Genomic DNA, 27,818 nt, shown 5'->3' on the forward strand with positions numbered 1-27,818 from the left:
CCACCCATTCTTACACTCTTCATCTCACAGGTACCGATCCTTACATTGCTGTGTATCATTCCTTCCTATACGTATTTTTACTTCTATAAAATATAGTATTGTTGTGTGTGTTTTCATTACTTAAGTGTATCACATAGAGTTTTGCAATTTGCATACGTCACTTAACAGTACGTACATGTAAACTTGGCTATTCAGTTCAATATGTTATTCGATTTATGATTATAGGAGCAAACTACAGTTATCCAATCCTATACTGATGCACAGTTAATCTTTCTTTTAACTTTCATTATGGGGTTTGCTAGGTGATTGAACTATCTGACACTCACACTGGCATTGTGGGAGTTCCTGCATCAACACATGCTTGTCAATATGTGATATTGTGAAACATTAAAATCTGATGATTTGATACATGTAATATGGTGTCTTCTTTCAATTTTAATTTCCCTTATTATTAACGAACTGAACATCTGTTCAGAATTGTATTAGTTCTTTTTTCTGTGTCTTATCTATTCATGTTCTCTTTTTTTTTTATTGCATTGGCTCTTCTTTATTTTTGTAGGAGTTCCTTTTATATTCAAATACTAATTTCTTATCAATTAGTGAATTGCAAATATTTTTCCAGTCTGCAGCTCATCTTTTTCTACAGCTTTTATAGTATAGTTTGTTTTTTTACTTTTTGGTTTTTGGTTCATTGGGGATTAATTTTCATGTATGGTATGAGGTACGGATCTAATTTTATCTCTTTCTTTTAGAGAGAGAGAGAGCACATGTGCTCAAGAGCTGGGGGGGAAGGACAGAGGGGGAGGGAGAGAGAGAATCTTCAGCAAGCTCCCCTCTGAGCAAAGAGCCTGAAGAGGGGCTGGATCTCACAACCCTGAGATCATGACCTGAGCCAAAATCAAGAGTCAGATGCTCGACAGACTGAGCCACGCAGACAGACGCCCCACTAATTTTATCTTTTTTTAATGTGACTGGCCAGTTGTTAAAAGGTCATTTATTAGAACAATCTCTCCTTTTCCAACTCATCTTCAGTGTCCTCCGTCACATACCAAACTGCCATTTAAATGTGGGTTTGTTTCTAAGCTCTCTATTTATTCCATGTGCAGTCTGAGCTAATTTTATGTGTTTTAACTATTGTAGCATTTGAGGTATTGAAATCTCTAAAGGTCAGCATGCTTCCCTTTTTCCTTATTTCTTTTTCAAAATTTTACTTGGTCATTTTTTAAGCCCTTGACCCTTTCACAGGAATTTAAGGATAAGTTGGACCTACATGCTTTTAAAATGTATTATGTAAAATGTTAATTATATAAAAATATAGAGTAATATATATATTTTTTCAATCTCATTTTCTCTCTCTCACTCTTCTTTTTTTTTTTTTTTTTTCTGGGTTATTTAAAAGTAACTCCAAGATAGCATTTTTCACTGTAAAATTTAATCTCTAAGAGATGAAATATACATCTCTAAGAGATGAGAATTTTGGGCCTGCCTTCCTTGGATGGGTGATCAGGGACAGCTCCAAGAAAGAGCTGATATTTAAGCTGAACCTGAAGTATAAAGCAACAGTCATGCAAAGACTGTCCCAGGCAGGACCTTAGGGCAAGAAGTGTTTGTTAGGTTACACTTAAAACTAATATTACACTGTATGTTAACTAATTAGAATCTAAATAAAAAAACATTAAAAAACAAACTGACTTGGGACTCTTGCGTGGCTCAGCGGTTGAGCGTCTGCCTTCAGCTCAGGGCGTGATCCTGGGATCCTGGATCGAATCCCACATCGGGCTTCCTGCGGGCCCTGCTTCTCCCTCTGCCTATCTCTCTCTCTCTCTCTTTCTCTCTCTCTCTCACTCTCTCATGTCTCTCATGAATAAATGGATAAATCTTAAAAAAATAAAAAATAAAAACCTGACTCATGATCAGTGTGACTGAATTTTAGAGATGAAGGGAAGATTGAAAAGGGAAGTTGGGGAGGAATGCATGGGCTCAATCATGGGGCTGGATAGGGTTTTGGAGGCCTCAGTAATGAGAACATCCGAAAGCAACTTAAGGATTTAAGTAGGGAAGTGATGAGAGCCAATGTACTCCTGCAGAGAGATAACACTGAGGCTCCCACACGAGAGGAAGCAGAAAACAGCTGGAAGGCTCCTACAGGAGTCCAGGAGAGAGACAAAAGTCAGATGTCTTTGGGTGGCAACACAAATGGAGGTAAGTGGACAGATCAGAGGCATATTTATAGGACACATGACTGGGGGAGGAAAAACAAAGAAGGAAACAATAACAGAATTTTTGATCATCTGGAATAAAGAGCTAAGTCTGACGTTACCATTTATTAAGGCTAAATCTGAGGTCTTGATGCTGAATTTAAACCAAATCAAACAACAACTAAAGGAACTGTATTTATATAATGTTAGTGATCTGACTTGGTAATGCCTTTTTTTCTTAGCCGAATCAAAGGATGGTGAAGGTGAAAGCAACTCGGACTCCCTCAAGTGTGTTATACAGCTACTGCATAAAGAGCTGCATGGCATCCAATTAAACAGTGATGTTTCTGCCTGGGAAAGCTATATATAAGCAAATGAAACCAGAAAGGTACATGTTAGGAATACATAATTACAGTCAGACCCTATTTAAAACACGGTTCACCATTACATGTATTTGGATATAATAACTGCTAAATCAAGAACCTGATATATCACAATGACACCCATCAAAATCATAAATTACAGAGTTAGCTTGTAAATTGGTATTTATTTCCACTAATGCCCATGCCCTTATAAAGTCCTACAATAAATGCATTATTTTTTTTCCTCTGTATGGTTTAGTTGTACTAAAAAAAAAAAAAAAAAAAAAAAAAAGACCACTCTTTACAAAGCTAACTGTTATTTATCAAGCCTTTAACAGTAATTGAACTTGCACCAGTCAGCACTGAGAAGAACACAAGCGTAAGCTCTGTAAATCTCCAGAAAAGATAAGGTGTGTGCACCAATAACTACCTTGTGAAACAGAATTTGGGCAGTGGTGGATACGTGCTTTAGTGCTATTAGGCTGTGAGTTTCTACGGAAGCTGAATCATGTCTCATTGACTTTTATATTTCTAGCTCCTACTACTTGTGCAGTGAATGGCAAACAGCACGTGTTTAATAAGCATCCATTCATTCAGCCATTTATGGAAATATTTATTAAGTGTTTACTAGAAGCTGGGCATACAAAGACCTATTTCCTGCCTTTGATGAGCTTATACTCATTCCTTCAAAACTCATTTTGAGTGCCCTGCTTAAAGGGAGAAGGACAGTTATTGAAGGCAGGGTCTACAATGATGAGAAGGAAAGGTCTGCTGAAGATGAGGTAGCAGGTGGAGTGACACGAGTCTGACACACTCTGCGCTGTGAAGTGGGAGAGAAAGCCGACTGGGGGCACCTAGCAGGATGGCAGTGAGGCAGTCCTGAGCAGCTGAGTCTGAAATGCGCAGTGGTTTTTTTTTTTTTTTCCATTTTCTTTAAAACTTCTTTCAAGTTTTTAGATATTTGAATAAAAAGGGAATATGGAGTGAAGAATATAGGAAGAAAATGATTAAAAGCCCTGGCCTCCAAATTAAAAAACAAAACCCAAAAAACCCCAGAAATAATGGAGCACATGGTAAAAGGTAGGAAGATAGGTAAAAACAAGAGGTGGGGAAAACAAGATGAGGTAAAAAAAGTGGTCGGGGAGGAAGGACATGGAAGGAAAAGGAGTTGTGGTCTGAGTTAGGAATACTGGAATGTGATATTTTGGTGGTAGAGCTGTTGCAGTTTGTAACAATACGCTGGGTAAGGCTGTGCACATGAGCAATTGAATGGAGTGGAGGTAAAGGACATAAATAGGATAGAAATAAAGACTTCAGAATAGAGGTGGTCAGGGAAACATGAGGCTAATGGTTCAGTGAGCCCTCACGTGGCTACTGACATGATGGTTTGGGGGGAAATCCTGGGATGGAAAGAAGACACAAAACCACAGTCAAAATTTGTGAATGTTGGCAAAATACCAAAAGATTCAGGTAAAGAGCAGAGTAAAATGAGAGACTTGGTAAAGTTTTCATGGAGAAAGAAATATTTGATGTGAATCTTAAAGCAGATGCAGAACTTCATAGACACTGGGAGGCAGAGAAGACATTTCAGCCCGAAGGATGGTCTCAGTAAGGCCAGAGGAGGCAGCAATGGTTAACCATCTCTGATTCATCATACCGGCTCTCTCAGATCTCTCAGATGAAATGATCTGAAAACAATTCCATTGCATTGGAATTGGACTTTACGGGGCATTCAAATGAGTATTTTCTAAATGGACCACTGACTCGTATCTATCATCCTCCACTCCAAATTATATCCCATATTCCCATTTCCCCAACCAATTAAATACCTGAAGATTCAACTGGCCATGTCTGGTGTTCAGATAGGGACACTGACCTAGTATAAGTACATCTGCAACCGGTTCCAGGTCTGATCTGACAAGGGCCATCCTAACTGGTCTTCAACGCAGGGGATGCAGACGATCTGGAAATCTCTTAATTGTACATTTTTTTGACTTACGCTGCTTACCTCTTCTTACTTGGTCTCAGATCTAACTTAAGATACTTTTTGATCCTCATTCTTAGAATCATATTATCACAGAACTGAAAAGAGATTTTGGGGGTCATGTGACCCCACCTCCTGCTTAATCAAAGACTTCCCTTAAAACTCCTGTGTTGGGTTCCTGCTTGAACATTCCTCCATGGTTTGAAAAATCAAAGGTTCAGAGGTAGATTGCTACGTTTATTTTTGGCATAGGAAGTTCCCAAAGTAAACCACAGTGCTGGGTAGACATGACCTGCCCCCGTGTATTTAAGTTGTATTTACCACTTGTATTCTATCATTTTGTCACATCTGAAAGCACCGACCTCAGAACCTGGAATATAAGATACACTCTATTCGTTGGAACTGAATCTAAATCTTCAGTGCATTTTAACTGCTTGTGTAAGAGAATAGGTATGTTTTAGTCAAACTTCCAGTACAAAGTTTCGTGGCAAAATCTGTTTTCTGTGGATTCTTGATCTCTAATCCCATTAAGAAATGTGCAGTCAGTGGGAGGGAAATGACATTGGAGAAACAGTCTGACTCGGTTGCACATGGTAGCATATTTTTGCCCTGTGTGGGGCTCAGAGAGGAAAGGGAGGGAAATAAAGAAAAGAAAGACGGAGGGAGGGAAACACAATCTTAGCCTTCGGGTAAATTAAGAATACATCTCTGAATGGTAATTTCTACTTTTAAAAAATGGTTACAATAATAGCTTCTAGTCACACAACAATTTTGGGATATCAAATGAACCCAAGAATGTGAAAGTGATTTGTCCATTAGAAAATAGTATCCCTCTTTATATAAGACATCTACTACCTGCTTCCACGTGCAGTTTAGAACTATCCTTTTACCTCTTGATATTTTTACTTCCTGAATTCTCTACACTTATTTGTAGAAACACTGTTTCAGGAAAAATAATGTGTTGCTTTTGGGGGGATGTTTCATCACACAGCTTCTCATTACTTGTGTGAAGCGCCAAGAACCTTGAGAGGGCAGGAAAAAAATCCTTCCTCTCTAGTAGCTTCACTGCAGCTTTCCTTTCGACAGTGCTCCAGTACAGGCTGATTGGCTATAGAACCACAGGGATTTGATGAAACAAAGCGTTCCACAGCAATACAGAATCCAGATGCTTCTATCTCAAGGGAAGTACAAGATATGACCTTGGTTGATCGTTGGTAAGCATGCTAGTTGCCTAGCAAAACTCAGAAGTCCGTGGAAAAAAGGCATAATTCCCTTATTGATTTATATTTTGAAGCTCTCACAATGTGATGCGCTGCAAATGGAGTATCCTTACAGAAAGCTTAGAATAGCATGGAATTTTTTACTATCACAGCTGCTGACACGTACCAAACAATCTTATCAATGCCTGTATCTGTAATGACAACAAAATGTTATGCTACACAATATGTCTATGCCTATAAAGCACTGAGAACGTGGGATATTTTTAATTTGAAAGATGAGCTCATGATGGGTGAGATTTAAATAACCACGTTTAAAAAAATCTCAATGTGAAACTAAATTTGGTTTCCTAATGCTACACAAATTTGATAAGTCATCAAAAATCCTTTACTCTAAGACAGGTTTTTTTTTTTTTTTGAAAGTAGAGATAAATTCTAAAGAAACAGAATTCACCAATAATAACATTCCTAAAAATTTATATCCATAGATTCACATGCAGATAAGACCACTGCGGCTAAGTACATACTTTAATCAAGATGAAAAAAACCCCAAACATTTTCTAAAAACCTGTACATAAATTTTTGAACAAGTGAATAATCTGAAATGCATTTCTAGAAACAAGAAACCCTTTCAACTACTCTTCTCACATCAGTTAACATCCTCAGGTCTTTCACACAAAAAAATATTCTAGGTAGAATTTTTATCTCTTGATTCTGTGCTTTTCCCTCCCATTTTTTCTCCCTCTCCATAACATGAATACAGTGAACTAAGCAGACTATTTATTGAAAAGGGTACTTTTAAATTAAATTAATCATTTAATTATCTCTAAAAATTATGAAAAATCTGTCAGATTTCATTTAATACAGTTAAATCAGCAATTTAGTAAACTAACACATTGCCAACTACCACTGCTAATAAATGATGAGCTGACAGATTTTGAGAACTTCTTTATTTTTAATATGTATTTTAATTTTTTTAAGATTTTATTTTTAAGCAATCTCTATACCCAATGTGGGGCTTAAACTCACAACCCAAGATCAAGAGGCAGGCACTCACATTTTGATGACTTGTTGGACATCATAAAATATGTCTATTTTCTTTAATAAGAAAAATCATTTTGTTAGACATAACTTATAAAAGTTTTTACTAGTTAGCTGCAGTATTGCATGATTTAGCTGATTATGCCATTTCAAACTGCTGTCCACATACATAAACACAATTTGAACCAAAGTCATCATTTTAGTTTAAATTTAAAGCTTTTTTTTTTGTTGTGGGAGACATAAAATATCAATAGAGATGAAAATTAATAAGTATAGAAATTCATCCATCTTTTTTTTAATACCTCAGAAAAATCAAATCATTATCAGTGCTTAGGCGGTTATACCATTCCTCGCCTTTACACATACATCGGTTTTCCCTGATGGTATAGGTAAAATTTTATATTCGTTTTTCCTTAACATTATCTCATGAACATTTTACATAATTGTCATAAGGTCTTCAGAACTATCATGAAAATCAATTGTGTAAGTCACTATAACTTAATGGAGCATTTCCCTGCTCCTAAACTTATCTTTCTCTTCCCCACCAACAACCCCCATTTTTTTAACCCCCATTTTTGGTACTACCACTAATCACCAACATTTTCACTTCTGCAGTTTTTTCCTTGTTTTCGATGTTTCATCCTTTAGGTAAACTATCTGAAGTACAGATTTATGAATAATATTGTGGCTCTTGTATTAACCAAGTGCTTTGTAAATTTCACTGTCATTAGTCACAATGTACGTACATGTGATTTATACTGTGACTTTCACCGACACTCAGGTATTAGTAGTTTTTATTGGAGAGAAGAGCGCTAATTTCAGAGATGAAATTTCTGTGACTTCATACTAATGGAAGCCCATTAGTATTATTTTAATCTGCATTGTTATTATTATTGTTAAATGCTTTAAAATGTTTGCTAATCATATTTCCTATTGTGTGGATCGTCTTTGGGGGTTATCTAAGAATTCATGTTTTTTATTAAATTAAATATAATAAATAATATATTTAATATATCATAAATATTTTGCAATGTGACTTTGTTACTTCAAAGCTCAGATAATGATTCTACCAAAGACAAATAAGCGATATCCCCATAATTTGATTAAAAAAATTATTTAATCCATCTGGAATGTATTTTGGCTTATGTTGTGAGATGTGTATCTAAATTACTTCTTTCTCAAACTCTTTAATAAATGGTTATTTATTAAATACTTTTTCCTTTGTCATTGCTCTGTAGTGCTCTATTCTTATATATTAAACATATATAACATGTTGAGATTTTTCTATATTTTCCCAGATCTAGCACAGTATCAAAAAAGATAAATTATATCATTTTCTATTATGATTTGAGGTCTAGAATGACTTTTCAACCTTTATAGCTTCTTTTTAAAAATAAACCTACATTCTCATTAGCTTATTTTCCCAAATAGATTTTTGTCATTCTATTGCCTTCTAAGAAAACACAGCTGAGAACTTTATTGACATTATGCTTATATGTATAGATTAATGTGGAAAGCTTTAATAATTATTTTTATATCCAGAAACATAACTTATCTCTTTACTAATTCATCTAATTCTTTTATAATTCACATTAAACACTTTAGAGATATGTCCAATATTATACACGTAAGGAGCAGCATGAGGTAATGGAAAAAAGCAAAGACTATGAAGTGAAACACACACATATACATATGTATCTAGGCTCAAATCGTGTGTGATCTTGGGCAAGGAGCTTAGCCTCTCTGAGCCTCAGGTATTTCCTCTTAAACTGAAGGTAATAGTACCTCCAGAACTGATAAAAAGAGTAGGTATAATGTATATAAAGCTTTTGGAGCATTTATGTAATAAATGTTAGCTATGATCATAATTTTCAATATAACATGTTCTTAGTACTTAGCATTTTACAAAGTTGTTTCATGTGTATTTCAAAGTTATTTCATGTTTCATGTTTCATCTCACTTGCTCTGTTGATTCTCATGAAACTCCATCAGATGATCATGTTGTTGCTATTATCACTCTTCATATAAGACCAAATAGGTACACATGTATCTTCTTTTAAATCAAAAACACAAGCTCACCTCATATCATCATGACATATATAAATGTATTTGTAGATCTCCCACATTACACAATAACCATGTCCCTGAATATTTTATGTTTTCTTTATCTGCTATGATCATTGTAATTGCCCTTTCATTATATTTTCTATTAGTTTTGCCTGTTTAAAGGAATGCTTCTGGTTTTAGTATGTTTGTTTCATACTCATCAGTTTTATTGAGATCCTTATTACCCTTTAAAACTATTGCTAATTCTTTTGGTTTTCTGGGTGGTCACATTTCCAAAATCAATCCTATGTTACAGAATCATATATTAATAAAATCAGCCACTTAATTGAAAAATGGAGAAACGTAGACTCGTTATCTACTATGGTATTAAGATATAGTAAAATCTTCTTGTGGGAAACATAAATTTAAGATCTTTTAGCTATTACTAATCTACTTCTTTTAGCTTGTGGATTGTATTACTTTAAGAATTTTTCTCATCAGTCCTGCAAAACTCATAATACCTTTCTTGACAGGAAAGGCTACCATTAGAGTGTGGCAGAAAAAGGAATCAATGAGAAGGCATACATCTCTTTTTTATCTTTGTGGGCTTTAAATATTATTCTTGAGGATAAAGGATAAAAGAATGAGCAGAAAGAAGTATCAACTGCATGCACTTGCATACTTGGAAGAGTTTCTCAGCTTCCTCGTCAATTCATGCATGGTTGGCAAGCTCTTTCTCATCATAACCTTGACCTTCCACTCCCAAATACATCCATTTTCTTCCTCTTCCCCCCAATATGTTTTCAGCTATGAGAGGATACATTTTTGTGCCTAGACTTGTCTATCCCCATCTACTCTCAGTAGGATTCTTCCTTTAAAAATTATTAATAATAAAATACTATTTTTTCATTGAGTCAGTCGGTTAACACCATCAAATAATCCATTGCCAAAAGCAGTCCAAATAAATCTATTGATGCCTCAAAGATGTTTCATTTTTACTTAATCATGTTTTGTTTTTATATCAATTACAAAAACAAAACAGAACTAGTAATAAAGGTTTAAAAAAATGATCAAGATGACATTTATTTTCACTGCCACATTAGATGACAACCAGCTTCTGGTATGGTTTCAGTACTCACGGGGAAAATGATTAGAAGTGGATGGATTGACACTGTCCCCACTGTCAGCACTTTCACTGCTGGAAACTTCATCATCTGATTCCCGCACAGAGGAGCAGGGTGAGGAGCCGTCAACTTCTTCAAACTTCCTCTTTAAAATTCCACTCATAGCTGCGGCGCTGTCACATGTACCTGTAACAGGAACGGGAGCAACGAAGCATTGAAATATTTGACCGCTAGATGTGTAGCCAAGGTCTCCAGAGTCATTTTTTATGTGTGTGTGTGTGTGTGTGTGTGTGTGTTTAATATATGAGCTGAGCCTTTCCTTGAAAAGATCACTAAGCAGTTTTTTTAAAAATATTTTCAAATTAACAAAAACTAAATTAAATTAAATACGAGCAACTATTTGGTTACCAAAATGTGCTTTTTAAAAAGATGCAGTTCATTTTAGTGTAATGTCTCTATGCTTTTTTTTTTTGTTGTTGGCAAATTGAGAAAATCCACCTGAACCCATGAAATTCTGTAACGAAAAAAATGCCAATATTTCCTCAAAGTCCTAAATGTTTCTTGCCTTATACAAAATTCCTCTGAAAGAAACACAGATAAGTATGCAAAAACTTCATAGTCTGAGTTTTAAAAATGCAAGAACCTAATTAGCCGAACACAACAAAGCCTATGAAATCAGTTCTAAATTTTAGGGTGTTTCCATTTCAGTACTGCAATAAGATGAGATGTGTTCCCAGGACACCTGGTTACTGAAGCCCTTGCCACGGTTTCAGAAACCTCCTAAGGCTATTTACCTGAGAGATGGTATTGAGTGGGAAGAGGGATGGGTGGGAGTGGTTTCTCCTAAATGCTTTCTTTAGGATGAATGGGCTTTCCTCTCTCCTTGGGCTGCCCTTTCTTCACCTTCCCCATTTACCTTGACGTATGCATAGTCAGCTAAAGAGCATAAACTTTCCTTGCAGTGTAAGGATATTTCGGGGAATTACCTATATATAAATTAGCTTAAATATATATATGTATATATATATGCACATGGTCTTACATTGCTAAATTAGGTTAACCTCCATCTCATTTATGTCAGCTGATTTTAACTCTCATTTGAGTTGGTGAAACCACTCTCTCGTTTTCCTGCCAGAGTGTAGCCATCAGTCCTGTTGACTGAGAGGAAGCAAGACTTAAAACTATTCTAGATACTGCCCTCAGATGTCTCTGAAATCGCCCCACCCTTCTCTGTGCAGATCACACAGCAAGCAGTCTGCCCCGGTCCTTCAGCTGAGCCAGCTCTCCAAGGTCTAATTCTGTAGTTTTTAAGTGGGCTACTTGGATTAGCAGCATCAGCATCACCTTGCGGGGAGGGGGGGGGATTGTGAGAAACGCAAATTCTTGGGCCCCACTTCAGATCTACTGAATCAGAAACTCCCAGGAGGCAGTGCCTAGCACTCTGCATACTCAAATTGGAGGACCACTTGTCTCATTTCTAGTCTGCTCTTCAGCAGCTCCCTTCCTGGGCTCTTCCTTCCTTTGGGGTGTCCGCATACCAGCCCTAGAGTGACATAACTCAGTACTGAAAACCTGGCCAAAATCTCTTCTTTTGCCATCCCCTGTGTGATTTCTCATAAAATTAAGTAGAGTACCAGATGTGTCATAAGTATTTATCATTAATTTCAATCTACTCATCTAAGTACATGTTGTGTAAGTGGTATGTATATGCTTGACTCCTTGAGTGGAGTAGATGATACAAAAGGGAGTAGAATACGTTACCTGCCCTCAAGGAGCAAATATCCACTACGCTCGTTTCATCCCACTGAGAGTACTCCCAAATTCATGTTCTACTGCCTTGTGTTACGAATCCACATCTTTTGCATGACTTATATTAACAATGCAGGTAACTGATAGCCATATGAAGATATTGCAATGTCCACTCTCTGAGAATAAAATCTCTATTCTGACTCTGATTTTTACCACTATTCAAATTAGCATATTATTTTCTCTATCTTAAAGAGTGTGAAATGCATAAAATGTTCATGCATATCTGAGCAGGGTAAGAGAAAAAAAAGATATTTTAAGTAAAGTTCTTGAAATAAAAGTAGGACAGGATATAAATTTTAAAATGGTTCACTTCAAACAAGATGCAAAGTAATTCATGAGGGAGAGACTCCAAGACACAAAGTAATACAAGATGGAAACCCATGTTTAAAAAGTACATTTTTATAATAAGATATTGCAACGAGAACAGTTAAAAACCATACCCTTAAGCTTTATTTCCCCATTCCATCACTCCCAGCATCCTTAGGAAAGGCAGATTTCTCAAGAACCAAGGACATTCAATTGGACCACAGAGAACCATGTTCCAATATTGTAAAAAGTGGTACTCAGTACTCTTCTTCTCAGGAATAGGAAGGGAAAGTTTTGGAGGGATGATAAGGAGAGTGAAAAATCTCTCTTTCTTTTTGTTATCACATTTGGGACTGGGAAGCAAGGAAGTTGCAGGTTAGATATAATTTCTGTCTTCATCTTTGAGATTGAAAGAGCCTGAGCTAGACACAGCTCAAAAGAAAGAAGGGACATCTGACCACTTAGTTTGGGATTAGTATGTAAGCTGGAAATCAAAAATTCAAATAATTACAGAAGGGCATAACCTTAACATATACCCATGATATTGGTTAAGTGCTGAATTTAACCAGTATTATTAAATGCAGCAAGCAAACATAGCACTTGTTTAGTTCCATTGCCTTTAAAAAGTACTTATGTGAGTGCAACAAAATGTCACAACAAATTATGAGAGTCAAACGACCCATTGTTTATAGGAATATAACCACTCATCTAAATCCAATGGTGGAGTGGTAAAAATGAGCATGTGGTTTTCTTCTTCTTCTTTTTTTTTTTTTTTTTTTTTTTTTGTGGTTTTCTTCTACATCATCTACGCTTCTCACTAGGGAGGAAAGAATACAAGAACTGGGGAAGGCCCTGTTAAGAAAGGAGTTGTATATACCTAGTTTGTTTGCATTATGTATTGGTTTTCCTAGAATTTCAGGATGACAGTATGTGGCTAGTTAGGTACAGATGCAAGTGAGTAGAATGAATGCCTGTCTTATGGCTGCCACAGCTCCTTAAATATACACTTATCATATTTTTGTTCCTAAAGATGAGACATAATGAAACTTCTTGGATATGAAGCCAATGAAAAAGTGGTCAACATTTCAAATTGGCTTTATATAGCATCAAAGCCCAGAGAACAGAAGATAAATCTGGACAGGCATTAATTTGTTCTAAATATGAGAAGCTGAAAGTCTAAGCCTCAATAACAGCCATTTTAACACAGCTACTGTTTTCCAATTCATGAAACATATGCTAGTCAAGAGCGTCACCATTTCTCATTTGGACTAGGACAAGAGCTTCCTAATTATTCTCTCCTATCTACTACTGTTTGCTTTCGATGTGTTTTCCAGGTTGCAAGCAGAATGATAAATCTAAAATGCAAATCTTATCATGTCAGTCTACAGCTTAAAACTCTTAAGTGGCTTTGGATTGTCTTAGGATGAGTTCAAAATCCTTAAAATGGCTTATAAAGTCCTTAGCAATCTACTTTGGCTAACCTTTTCAGCGTCATTTTGAGCCATTGCCTTGTCGTCACTATTTTAGCTCTCATAATCTTTCAGTTTCTCCAACCTGCCATTTCTCTCTGGCCTACAGGCCTTTTGATATACATTCCTTCCAATCTCCTTTTTAATTTATTTTCCCATAGCATTTACCACCTTCCAAATCCATTATATATTTGATGTTTATTGCTGACCATTTTCATCCCTTGCTAAGAGATACAAGGGCAGGGATCTTTGTCTTCTTTACTATTGTACCAATGGTCTAGAAACAGTACCTTATATATTATAGGTGCTCAATAGATATCTGTTGATGAATGAATGAAACCCTTCTATACTTTAATTACTTTATCAATGTCTGTTTACTCTGCTAGACTGAAAGCTCCACAAAATAAAAATCATGCTCATGCTCATCTCATTGACCAGTCTATCCCTCCTAACAAAATATCTGGCATTTTTGATTGAATGAGAATCAAAAGGAAAGATGAAATTGACCTCGAAACATCATACAATTTTTTTTTTTTTTTTGCTTGCAAGTAACCCAAAAGCAAATTCTAGCTAACTTAAGCACACAGACATCTGTTGGAAAAATACTGAACTAGTTCATGCCATCTAAGATCGAGCTGAAATCCAAAATTAAAGAAAGGCAGGAATAAGGATAGCTTCTAGGATTATGACTGTAGATATTCCTTGATCTTTCCTCTACAGCACCACCATCACCGTCAGCAAGTTTGAGCCCAGCAACTTCTGGGTCTCACAGTTTAAAGTTTCAAGGAGTAAGAAACATTTTAGCCCATCTTGGGTCAGGGGTCAGCTCTTTGATCACTCAGCTGCATGGCCAGAAGGCAAAGAGCCACTCAATTAGGTACTACTCCAGAGAATCTCACTTGGAGGCCTGAATAAGTTCAGTTGCATTTCAAAGCCAATGTTCTCTCCTTGTCTAAGAGACACTGATTTATCGTCTTTTTTCATTTATTAGTATAGTCTATGAATTCTCCACTTGGACAGCATCCCCTTTCCCTGCACCCTCATGCCCTTTCTGTTGCCAAATTTAATTAATAACCACTTCATTATAAAACTCCAATAAGCATCTTGTGATCCTGGATAGCCACTATTCTTGACTAACATATACTATGGTTCTTAAATTTTTATTAGATGTAACCATTGATCAGAAGCCTCTGAGCACATTTAATGAAAAAGTAAAAGAAAAGTAATGTTTTCAAATCTCTCTACAAACAAACAAAAAAACAACCAATGAACTACACTAGATGTTTTATGGTTATAAGTGCGTTTCTTTTGTTTCGTGTATTTCTGGAAAAAAATATCAGAAGCCAGAAGGATGCAGACTGAAGTAACTGGGAGAGCTTCGCTAAGAATGCCAAAACAAGAAGCTGGATAGAAATGTACATTTTAATGCATTTGGAAGAATGACTGAAACTAACTTTGGGTATTTGTTGGGATCTTGTTCATATCACTCTCTTCTGACAGTGTAAAAATCTCATAGATTTCATAGGTGGCTCATTGAGTTCTTATCACCCCACTTATATTCATCTAATGTTTAACCCCATTTTCTTCTTTTACTCTGTCCTTATTTAATAATGCTTTGCTCTGTATTGTAAGGAAATTATCACAGAAATATGCCTTAAGAATATCATCAATCCCCAAATTCTGAGGAGTGAGTTATCTGATTTGTAGAACCACTCTATGGCTACCAGGTTTAGCAAATAAAAATACAGAGCACCCAGTTAAATTAGAATTTTAGATTAAAAAAATCACCTTCAAGATATATTTGTACTTATTATTTGTTGTTTATCTGAAATTCAAATGTAACTAGGCATCCTGCATCTTGCCTCTTGAGAAGAAAGAAGAATGACTATGAAATGAACAAAACCATCCAAATAAGAAATGCCACTTATCAACTGGAGCTACCAAACATGAATATTTCTGGGCTTTATCAATCAGATGAAACTCAGTAAGTAAAACTTGAAAGGTTATTAGGGTGAATCATGAGTTTATCAAACAAATGAAAAAAGGTGGGGAGGTTGGTAGTGGTTAATAGGTTAAGAACAGGCTTGGCCTATCACTGGTGCAGGAAGAAGGAATTTAAAAGGAAGTAATTCTGGCATGGCAAGAATTTCCTTCTATGAGAACGAGGAGGTCTTTTAGTGAAATGCTGTCTCTTCTCTGGCCAGGTGGAAAAAAAAAAAAAAAAAAGAGTGGTGAGCTCTGAGTTCCCAGTTCATCTGACCTGGTAGGCCCTTATTCCATGGAAGCTGCTGAGACCATAAGCCTTACATGGTATCCTCTGAGGTAAAAAAGGGTTGCATCTGGAATCCCAACGTTCACTTTCTCCCTGGGGCCTGGGTTTATCCTTCGCATTACTTCCCTGCTAGTTTTGTAGTTAACCCAAGTGAGGCTCATCTTTAACTGCAAGGGTCATTCACAGGGACATGTGGTGTCTTGGTGATGTGCCGTACATCAAGGGGCACGTTACCTTGCATTACAACATGACAGGGAGGACATTTCTTCATGATTAATCAAAGAACTAAATCACTTATTTTATGATCTCATCAAATTCTTCCAACAGGCACTAAAAGCTAAGAAACTATGATAAAATTCTACTGCAAAGACTTCGATAAGATAAGCTTGCTTGCTTCAAACAGTGATGGGCCTGGGGCCCAGGAAACACCAATGTTGGGATTAAATTGCATAGAAAAAACAAACCTACTTTTCTTTACTTTCTTTCAGAATGGAAAGCAGTTTTGATGTTTCTTGTGGTTGCCTCACCAGATTAATGATGAGCTGAGCAGCACTGCAAACAGGTTGACGAAAATACCGGTGTGTGGCTCATCTGTGATAGCAGGTGGGAAAAGCCTAGCTGGCAAAAGCAAGATTATTCACAATGTCACACTTCATCAGCCAGATTGTTACTGGGCCAGATAGAGGATGAAGAGGACAGTTGCTCAATTAATGGTGTATAGGTTTTATTCCAATATTTAAGAAAGCAGAGATTAGCTAAGAAAAATCATACTGTGTTATTTTGAATTCTTTGGCATGATACCTTTAGTTATCCAGATGTGTTCCTATCGGGATATGATCTTAATCATATTAAATGTATTAAATCCTTTTCACCCCCAATTTTTTTTAAGCCATGAGTTTGAGTAATCTGTGATTTTCTGCCCTAATACTGACATTACTACTGCCTTGACACTAACTAGTCTGTTAATCAAACACTGATTGTGGACTAAAGTCTCTGTGAAATAAGAAAAGTCATTGCTTTAAGAAGCTGGCATCAGATGCTATGCCTTGAACACTTATCACTCAACATGTTCTCAGAACTGTGCAGCTCTGAAGAGGGGATATCTTCTTCCACAATATTAGGACCATTTCTGATTTAACCCATTTGGCAAGACATGCACATATCTGCCGCCAAGAGGATAAGGATTTGGCAACGATCTCACAAGGTAGCATCCTGCAAGGTGTTTCCACGGGGCACCTCCAATGTGAAAAATGCTGCTGGTGGCTTGCCAACAGGAGAAGCGCAAGTTGGCCAAATACACCTCTCTTGCCCAGGTGCCTGCTTCGGCCAAGAACCCCAGGGGCACTCCTGTCTAATGAATATTTTTGTTGGAGGAATGATTGCAGGGTTCCCCAATTATGTATGAATTCCTTGTGCCAGAGTTGCCCGTGACCTTGAGTTAAAGGTCTGAGTCACTTTATGTGCTTGGGATCTCAACATTTTTGCAGCTTGCCGATTTGCAGCTTGAGAATTTGATGAAAGAAATGAATGCTTTCCATAGGGGAAAAATAGGGCACATAAGCACAACTGCATGCCATCCATCTGTGGACTCCGTGGTTAAGAACCTCTGCTCTGGTGATTTACACCATTCCCCTAGCTTTGGTGGATCTCCAGAAACTGGAGAAGTGATTCATTGTGAAAATTAGTTAAAAGTATCAAAGAAGTTTGAGAATCTGTTGCCTCTTATTCCTTTTACCAACAGGGCCGTCCACTTCCTAGGGCAAGGGTCCTTCCAGCTCTCGGTTCCTCCTGCTGTCGCACCAAGGGCCCTACTTGGCCTAATCTCAAGGGCCCAAAGGCCTAGTCTCAAGGCAGACATTCCATACCAATTTTAGGGCTTGCTTTCTTCATTCTTCTCTTGGCTGCCACCTACTTCTCTAAGACAACCACTGAGAACTGACCTCCTCTGGAACTTTGTGGCTTGGTAAATCGTTCTAGGTTGCAGTATAATCTCCTCAAAATAGCATCTGTCTTGGGGAAATTGTAGTTAGATTGCCTTGTTCCATTTATATAATACCAGTCAGCTTTTAGTGAGCACCTACTATGGGCTAGATCCTTTGCGCCTATTCTCTGTATGCAATTGTTTTCCAAATTTTGCAAGGGAATCTTAACAAGGGAAACTAAGATTTCAGAAATCTAGATAATTTTCCCAAGAAGTCTGACCCAACCTTTCTCTGAAAAGTATTCCGTGACCAGCACCACAGTGTAGGTTAAGGGACCTCTCTGCACTGACAGCATGTGGTACTTATCAAATTCTACCATAATTGCTGGCTTACCTGCCATTCTCTCACACTTGACTGTAAGGTTCCTCATGGACTGAATATGTACTCAAGTGCTTGCTCAGTAAATGAATGGTCATCAATTTGGAGTCTAATCCTGGATCAGCTACTAACAAATGGTCTAATTTTAAGTAAGAGGATTACCTCCTTGGGTCTCGATTTCTACTTGTATCAAAATAAGGGGCAGACATAACTGGTAAGAATAGGCTCTGATGCAATATATTCCCCATACCTGGTAGTGAATGATAAAAGCCATGGCCTCCATCAAAGGCAAAGGCAGGTGCCTCTTAATTCTCCATACCATCTTCCCTCACTATATGCAAATGACAAGGGCCTAAATTGACTCAGGCCCTGCTGATAAAGGCCTTGCTGATCAATGGCTCATCTACCTACTAGTGGTAAAAGTGCTCTTTATGACTCTCTGGCTGGGGGACCCCAAGAAGCTTCCCACCTTACCTGCCATTAAGATTAGTACCAATGTAAGAAAGACAGAACTTGATTTTTAATGCTTCTTCACCCTAAACATTGATCACTAGTTAGTATTTGACAAGACGGCACCAGAATACATGTGAACTAGAAGCCAAAGTCCTCTCCTAAAGTTCACCTCCAGGTTAACTCTTTTACTTAGCAGGGAGAAAGAAAACAAACCAAGAACATGATAAAGCTTTTAAAACTGTTGAAAATTGATCAAGTGCCCATTGTAAGCCTATTTTTCCTACTCTAAGAAAAGTGCCAATGAAAAATTTATTTTATGTGCTTGCTATTAAGACTAAAGAACAAAAAAAAAAAAAAAAAAAAAAAAAAAAAAAAAAAAAAAAAAAAAAAAAAAAAAAAAAAAAAAAAAAGACTAAAGAACAGTACTTAGCCTGATTTCTTGGGCGAATAGCAAGACTTACTGCGTTAAGGAGAAAAAAAAAGACCTCACATACGTAGAGGCATTTACAATTATTACTGCAAGACTGAAAGACAACATCTTTTTTTTCTCCTTAGCACTTAAGAAGTTTCTCTTCAGTCTTTTAGAAAGCTTCTGATTAAATAGTAAAGTAGACAAGCCAGTGTAGATCAAATGGTATTTAAGGGGTAGGGATGTGATATCCTTTTCCACAAAAGAATCAGCAGAATAGTCTGAAGGGAAAAGAACTTTGAAAACATTTTCTTCATAAAGTAGTCTAAAGTGGACATCAGGGTAATATATGGCCATGCTTTAAGACTATACCCATCCAAGCACTGGGATCCTGCCAGAGATACTGTGCAAAAAATAAAGGAGATTTTAAAAATTAGAATAAATTGAAAAAAGTATTTTGAACATTCTTTAAAATGAATCCCCACCTTAGGCAAGATATAGATTTTTACTACCTCTGGCACAGAACAAATTTTTCAACTATGCAGCTAACATTGCATTAAGGAGCAATTAGTTCAAATGATATAGAGTATAAGATTAAATATCTGGGTTCTAAAATCTTGTGAAGGTTTGACTGGCACTGATTAAAACTGGTTCATAACAGAAGTCCCATCAAACTCCTACAATCTTCTAAAAGTTGGAAACTCACTACTTAGAGAAGTTCCACCAAGTCTTACAAAAGCAGAGAGCTGTGACCCTCCTCCCCTTCAATTTATTCAACATTTGTTACCCAAGTATATTTATCAAAAAGCACTTCTAGGAATGCTACCGAATTTCTTTTGGAAAACCTTATGACTACATCAGTTGATACAATATTTCTAAACATCATTCTGGTCTACAGGAACTTTAAAACAGCAAACCTGTGACAGAGAGATTGTTTCATGAATCAGAGAAATTAGCACTTTTAGCTCATTAGTTAGAATCAGACTCTTTATGCTGCATAACACCATTGGATCAGCAAACATTTCTTGGGTATCTAATATGCCCCAGGTGCTCTCTGTAATTGAAAAGTCCATAGTCTATGGATGAGACAGAAATTCTGGATGGAGCTGAGGTGAATGACTAATATCTCAGTTGTAGGCAACATGGAAATTTGGAAAAGAAAAGTAGAGCAAAGGCACATAGATGAACATTTTTAAAGCAATAAAGGATATAAAATGAGAGCTCATAAAAGTACATATTGCCACAACATATGTGAGGATTTTTGTGGAGACTGTGCTTCCAGTTGGAAAGATTCAAGGTATCTATGAAGCCACATATAGTTTGAACTTTGATGACTGTGGTGCCTGCCTTCTCTACTTGCTGCATCTGAATAGAAAATGGTACTAGGGAGGTATAATCTCCGATAAACTGCTCGTGGATTTCTGTTTTTGGAAAACAAGTCTCTTCCTCATCTGCTGAAATTGAAGATGTTTCATCAAGAGTCTTTGTAACTACAGGCTTAAGCTGAACTTGCCTTATCAGCAACACCAGGGGATCAACTCCTATGATTGATAGGAATATCATTTATAAAGTTCTTAAAATGTGCCAGGCATGCATCATGTCATTTCACTTTCATAAAAGAACATAGAGATGATGTACCCCACTGTGCAGATGAAGATGAGGCTTACAGATTTCAAGTATCATGTCTAAGGCCACATGGATTTGAGGGGCAGACCATGTCTTGGAAGTGACACAGGGTTGGAATTTAAACCTTAGCTCCTAAGCACTATCCTCTTCAGTTTCTTCACACTCTTCAAACTTAGAACTCACCTACCCAAGAAACTACATAATAAAGACATTTACCCATCAAGAAAACAACACACTATTTTCCTGGTTGTTTAGTTGTTCATGAATTCCCGTAATTTATAAATCACTATTGGATAGAACAAAATTACCCAGGTTTGTTGAAGTAGTTCTCAGGCTCTTTAAAATGTTAATGGGAAAAAGAAGACCAGAAGAGGAAGCCTCTCCCACCCTCTACGCCCCACCTCAGTACTTTGGACTAGCTCTCATTCTTACAGAGCATCTTTGACACTAAGTTCATGGAATCAACATTCCTTCACATCTTCAGAGTGCATGAGAAGACCTATTCAGCTAGTGGAAATGGGAAGGATGACAGTAACTCCAAAGTGTCTGAGAACAGTTAACATTAAAAAAAAATCTTGTTTCATATGCACCAAAAGATGGACCATATAAAAATATAAAGCCTCTTGTCATCAATGGCTGTGACCCCTTTAGAGTGAACCAATGCATTGCATGCTAAAGTGGCACTGTTGGTCAAGGAACCAGTTTCTGGCAGAGCACTACTTGTAGTTACTTTTGCTTTCTCTGAGAGACTGCAGATAATTAGATGTAAACCCGAACACCTCATGAATGCACTTGAACTTCCATTTAGCTATAGCTTTACTCAGCATGACTATAGATAAAGATGGCAATGAACAGTTATTGGGGTTTAATGAACATTTTGAACAATAAGTAGTTCCCTTTACTTGTGAGTTTTAAAATCATCTGTGTTTTAAAATCATGTTATTTTCAGGGATACCATTTAATTTAATTGTATGATTTTTGTCTTTTGTCCCTATTGGACAAAACAGGTTCAAATTCCTGCCGATGGTATAATATGCCAGATTCTCATTGTAGTAACAAGAACTGGAGTTCAAACATGATTTTCAATATCCTGAATATAAGACAAACTAAGTTTTTTTTTAATGTTTCTGTGCTTACTATACCATGTATGTGCACGTGTTGGAAGTTCAGTATATAGGAAAAGTATGGAGGGATGTTTATCTCCCTCCCTTTGCCTGAGAAAGCCTAAAAGACTTAGAATTTAATGTAAAACACAGTGCATACACTTCATTTTTAAATTGCTCTCAGATGAAGAGCAATTACTATTAAAAAATAATAAGTAGAAATCTGAGAAAACAGTAAAATTATAAAAAGCATATAAATATGTAAAAAGCCTGTACAATTGTATACCAAAAACATCCAATAGCAACACCATTTGGTGTTGGGGAACATTTGGGAAGCAGTTTTATCTTTTCCAATAAGTCCAACGTAATGGTGGGAATAATGATTCTTATGCCATGAATAAAAGCCTAAACTGATTTCCACTTGCTCAATGAAGCAGAATGATAGTTCTATATTTTGCTTCCATGAAAGTAATTAAGATTTTAAAAAGCTGGCCATTAAAGTTACAAACTTCACCTATTTGGAAAATTGATTTATTTAGTGCAGATTCTTTCCCAACTGTCCTAGACAAAGTATTACTATAGCACTGCCACATGTCTAATAATATGGAATAAACATAAGTCTTTAAAAAACTATAATCTTATTGTACTTTTCGATAAAAATAATACAATTCTATTAAAATTCTAGAATAGGTGACTAAAAATGCAACCATTTATTTTGATTGTTTCCTAAGAAATGCCAGGTTAAAAGAAAGAAAGAATGCAATTGTTTTGAATACTCAATTATTTTGAGCATTTTCCTTTTATACATTATAAGTCATTTTGCTCTCATTTCTATTTTATAGGCACCAGAAGCTCAGGAGAATGACATATATAGTGATAATACAACGTAAAACCTACACATGTGATTTTAAGATAACAACAGTTATTTGTAGATTTTAGACGATGTTCCATACTGCTAGACTGAGTAAAACATATTTGCCCTAAAATCCTTTCCAAGCTTACAATATGGTCTCTAGTTTTGAGTGATGACAAAGACAGACTGGTAATCAGAAAGCAGGAAATTAATTTTTGAAAAATCATTAAAGATTCCTTTGAAATCTGATATAACACTCTTTCTTCAAGTACACTAACTGCATATCCTTCAATGATTTGTTTTTATATTACTCTTTTACTTTACGAATTTGATTAGAACTGCACTTACACAAATACATTTTTCTATATACATTTAAATATCCAGCCCGTGAACCTACTATGTACATGCTGCTGAGATTTGTATGGAAGTAGTGTGGCTCAAGCTAATGCAAAAAAGACTTCAAAGTTTTGACTGAATTTGCATAGAGACATAAATTATCCAGGATATTCAAAGCCATAAATTTGCTGCAGGACATATATAGCTCTCTTGTGGCTTACGGAAGCACAATTCTCTTTATTTCACATTTGTCTATTACCAAGTTTTCTCCAGGAACCTTCACAGAGTCTCCTTTTTGGCCTGTAGTGTTTTTATTTCTATATTCAGAATGTGCTAAGTGGTAGTGATTGCATTTAAAAGTTAACAGTATTGGATTGCCTAAATGAATTTTAAATTGGGCTCTTTCCTCATCACTGCGCTCTGCTTAGAACACACACAGAGGTTAGTAGACCCAAACTATGGGCATGACCTGAGGTAGAAGTAAAATAAAATTGTTTCAAAATTGTGTTTCAAAACTGTTCAATTAAAAATGATTGACCACAAGAAAGATTTTATTTGGTTGCATATGTATATAATATATATCATATATATTGTAATATTAACATATGTAAAGTGTATCTATACATATTTATACACACACACATATACACATACACATACACACATATAAATATATATACGTAAAACAAAAGTCTACAAATATGGTGTTTGGACCAAAAGACAGCATATTCCATTCAACACACACAAGAAGGAAATTATTTAAAATATACCCCTTTAGCTGCAGTCATTATTGAAAGTTTCAAAAGAGAGTTTAGAAGAAAAGGGCAGTTTTTGCATTTTTAAAAAACTCACACAAGACATGAATTCCTTTTCCTAAATTGATCTCAGGATCCGGGATAAATGTCATAATGTCCCCACGAAGTGATAAAGGTTAAGAATCTGGCCCTAAATGACTACCACAAAGGGATTTCATAAATATTTGAAATAACTGTCCTTCACTGTTTTAAACGGCTAGCCTCTTGTTTTGCTCCATCCTCTACCCACCCCACCTCCCCATTTTTAAATAAAAGATATTGTTGCCAAACTACCAAGTCTTAATCATTATAATAAAATTAATGCCCTCTTTTCAGTGCAAAGAAAGTAATTAAGTTTATCTAAATATGTATTAGCTCTTTGTATGTAAGCTTCATAGAATTCATTTTAAGATCTTATGCAAATAAAAAAGCATAAAGCAGTAATTTCATGACTAAACATTATTTTGTCTCTTCATCTTTCCAACATAAATTTTCATACACATACAACCTGTAATATAGACAGATGCACACTTGATGCAAATTAGACAACATTTTTTCCCCCATCAACATTTTAACTGCTGAATTGATATATTTAAAATTTTTAATGATATGGATAAACGTAGTCTGATCATGCTGCTTTAATTAAGTTTATTTAAAAATATGTTTTGGAAATAAAGCAAAATGAACAACAAAAGTGAGTACACGTTTGTTTGGTACAGGTCAGACTTTACTATGATGTAATCACACATTTTACCAAAGTGTGATATTTTGTGCATGGAAAAGGAAGACTTCTGCCCTGCCTGTGACATTTATGAGAATCACTTTACAATCCAGACTTAACTGAAGGGAAAAGTCATAGGAAGTTGAACATGTGGAGTTCAAAATGGCATTGTCTAAAAAAATCCCAAAGAAAATTAGTAACAACTGGAAAAATTAAAGAAGCATTTTAAAAAATCTAACCCCCAAATAATAAATCCTTTCTTTGATACAGTGCTTAGCAATAAAATATAGAATGAACACTACCAAAACTGAAACCCTCTCTTAAAATGAAATGAAAATACAACTTATTAAAACTGTCCTTATGAGGTCTTGTGGGATATGAACAAAAGAATTCCATTATTTTATTCCAGATACCTCACAAGAGTCTTAGGCTGTGAACCCAGTTCTAATTTAAAATACAGTTCTTAAAAATGTGGAAAATCCTGTAAAAGTTGCAAGTCTTGATATTTATTTATCTAGATGTCTCAACCCAGGCTTCTCTGGGTGCCATGAGAAACTTTCCAAAAAAATAGGATGATTTAGAGGCCCCCCAATTTCAATTTCGTCCTAACATGAAATTATGCCATTGGAACAAAACACCCATGTTTCAAACTGAAAACAAAACAAAACAATAAGAAGCTTTAATAAACTAGTTAAGGGAAGCTGAGAGCTGAGAACACCCTGCCCATTTCCACAATGAATTAAAATAGCCAGTCCTCCTCCAGGCCTTTCCCAGGGACAGAGTCAGCGCATCATGAGATCTGTCACCGTACCTGCGTGCACTTTCAACCACTATGGCCCACACGCTGTAAAATCTTCACTCTGAGAAATAAAGCACACTTCATTTAACTGCTGCAAAAACACTGCTGCAGAGAAGCTCAGTGCATTTCTTTTTTCCAGGCAACTGCTCCAGCCTTCCACCAGCCCTGTGACCTTTGAACTCCCTTCTTGCCCCCCTCAACCCCCCTCGCTTCTGCAGTCAAAGCTTCAGGAGCTGGTCTCATTTGCATAAGGTTCAGGCAGCCCTCCAGCAGCTGAAACGGAATGCTGGGTAAGGGAGCCTGGAACTGCAGTCCGGCCCCAATACCTGAATCACCCGAGGGGGGCAGCAGGCCATGGGGAGTGGGCACCGGCTTCCCTGGGCTGCCAGCAGCCAGACCCCGGGTCTATTAACGGATAAGTGTTTTTAACTCTTTGTTTTAGAGTCCTGCATCACCCCCCCCCCCCACCTCCCCACCAAAAGAAGCTGTCAGCAGCAACTCTGGTAACCAAGGAAACCCAAATAGTCAAATACTTCATTTAAATACATGTGGAAAACCAATTTAAAAATTTCATTAACTTCCCTTGTTTTTGAGACCTAGCTATTTTCTTTCCCACTGGCGTACATATTGCATGCATAATCAGGGACAGAGGGTATTTTGTGTTGTCGTGGTGGTGGTTTAAACAGCATTTTACAAGCATAGATGTATTTTAGTTACTATGCAAATATAGGAAGTCACGATAGTAATTCTATAAAATGTTAAATGTGCCCTCGTGTTTTAAAGACGATCGTCTCCTAAATGGTGTCCAAGACATTAATTGTTAAGAATTTAGGTCCCAAGATGCCTTTCAAACAATACAGCAGTAAAAATGTAGAGCAAAGTTAAACTGTGCATTGAAATTTAAAGATCCATGTAGCAGTAATGCTTGTCTGTCTTTGCCAAAGATGTTCAGTGTTGTGCTATTATTTGCTAGAGTTATTTCTTCCCTTGTCTTCCTACACACAGCAATCTCTCTATTTAAAACATAAACTTCTCTATTGCTCATAAACCTAAGAAGTGGTTATTTTCTAGATACAGAAGGTCATGTGTGTACATATTTTTATACATAGACATGAAGGCACACATTCTTTTCTAAATGGTGAGTCGATGGAAATATGCATCATCACAAAATTAATCCATTCTTGTTTTGAAAATTAAGCTAATTTGTTTTTCTCCATTAGTGAGGGAATGATATCTATAAAATAAAAGGTTTTAGGAAGTATTTATTTTCCACCTATCAAAAGAAACATAAGATGAAAATAAAAGGCACACAACAAATTAATATAGGTATATATTACGGTAGTTAAATATAAAATGCATTGTTCTAATAGTAGCATTATTAACGTTTCAAAATTTTCTTATTTAGAAATTTTTCATTTAAATCATTAAATATGCCAAACCTTCCTCTTGCTGTGTACGGAAAGACATCAATAAAATCTGAATGATATATCATCAATTTATAGGACATGTAAACTATTGCAATACAGGATTTTTTAACACTGGAAAAATAAATCTGGAGCTTTTAATTTGAGCTATTTATTAGTAGTATTCTGACTTCTATTATTTCTGCATATAGAGAAGCTTAGGAATCACTGGATGAATTTTTTCTTACCCATAAATTTTTAAATAGGATAAATAACTTTTCAGTTTACTAGATTCAAACAAACATTTCTCTATCACATCTGACTACAGCAACAATTTAATCACATTGGGTCAATTCAAGTGCATCCTTCATATTACACACTGCGAATATCTTGCAAAGTTTTTGTTTAAGGGAAAACACATATTAGCCCATCCTCATTTAAATCCAATCAAACACAAGGAAGTGTTGGAGTAATTTATAAAATCACTGACCTGTTCAAATAGCTGTAGTCTTAGTCCTTGCACTCTTTATTCATTAGAATCCAAAATAAATTGATTATCATTTTATAATATGTGTCAGCATCACCGAAGGCACTGTTCTTCCTGGTTCAGCGGAATCTTCTTAAATTTGCCAGCCCTGTGTTTTATTGCTGGTACCGTATGCTTTATTGTTCAGCGACAAGAGCTTCACTCTGCACAAAGACTCATTACCTACTGCTTGCTGCACGGCATCAGCCTCACTGAGGCTGCCTATATGTGATCACATGGGAGTTTTGTCTGAGAAAGCCAGGCATGCCACTGACTTCACTGTGTCTATGGATATTTTTATCAGCTGAGGTCTGCTAGGAGGAAGGAATAACAGATTATGAAGCTGCTCTAAGTCATTAATGCAGCCCGACTTATGGAAATCCTTTCACAAGATTTTTTTTATTGTTATTATTATGGAAAACGTTTGAACAGGCATTCAAAAGAAGTTAACTAGATTTTATTTTAATAAGAGGCTGAATAATAATTTAAGGAAAGGGAACTAGCAAAAAGCGGTTTTCTACCTTCTGCTTTCTGCAAGTACTTTTGTACAAATGTTATTAAAGAGCCTTGCTCAACTGAATGATTTGACGGTATGTTTTTAACCTTTAGATTGCTGGTGTTTCTTTTTCTTAGAGGAGGTTATTCTCTAAAAGGACAAGTGGCTGTT

The 27,818-nt window shown here is 36.2% G+C and overlaps 1 protein-coding gene across 4 annotated transcripts in view; it reads right to left on the reverse strand.

The window, feature by feature from the left end:
- Positions 1–27,818, reverse strand: part of CSRNP3 (cysteine and serine rich nuclear protein 3) — a 189,606-nt gene that overhangs the window by 62,375 nt on the left and 99,413 nt on the right. For 2 of the 4 annotated variants that reach the window (XM_072810974.1, XM_072810975.1), the window contains one exon: positions 9,988–10,158. In XM_072810974.1, the coding sequence (XP_072667075.1) occupies positions 9,988–10,158 (171 nt within the window). Of the gene's footprint in view, positions 1–9,987; positions 10,159–25,234; positions 25,371–27,115; positions 27,408–27,818 lie in introns of those variants that run through there. The other 2 variants (XM_072810976.1, XM_072810977.1) reach the window with 2 other exon arrangements.

This window comes from Canis lupus, chromosome 34 (assembly GCF_048164855.1).
Source record: "Canis lupus baileyi chromosome 34, mCanLup2.hap1, whole genome shotgun sequence".
In the NCBI taxonomy this organism is placed as follows: domain Eukaryota; kingdom Metazoa; phylum Chordata; class Mammalia; order Carnivora; family Canidae; genus Canis; species Canis lupus.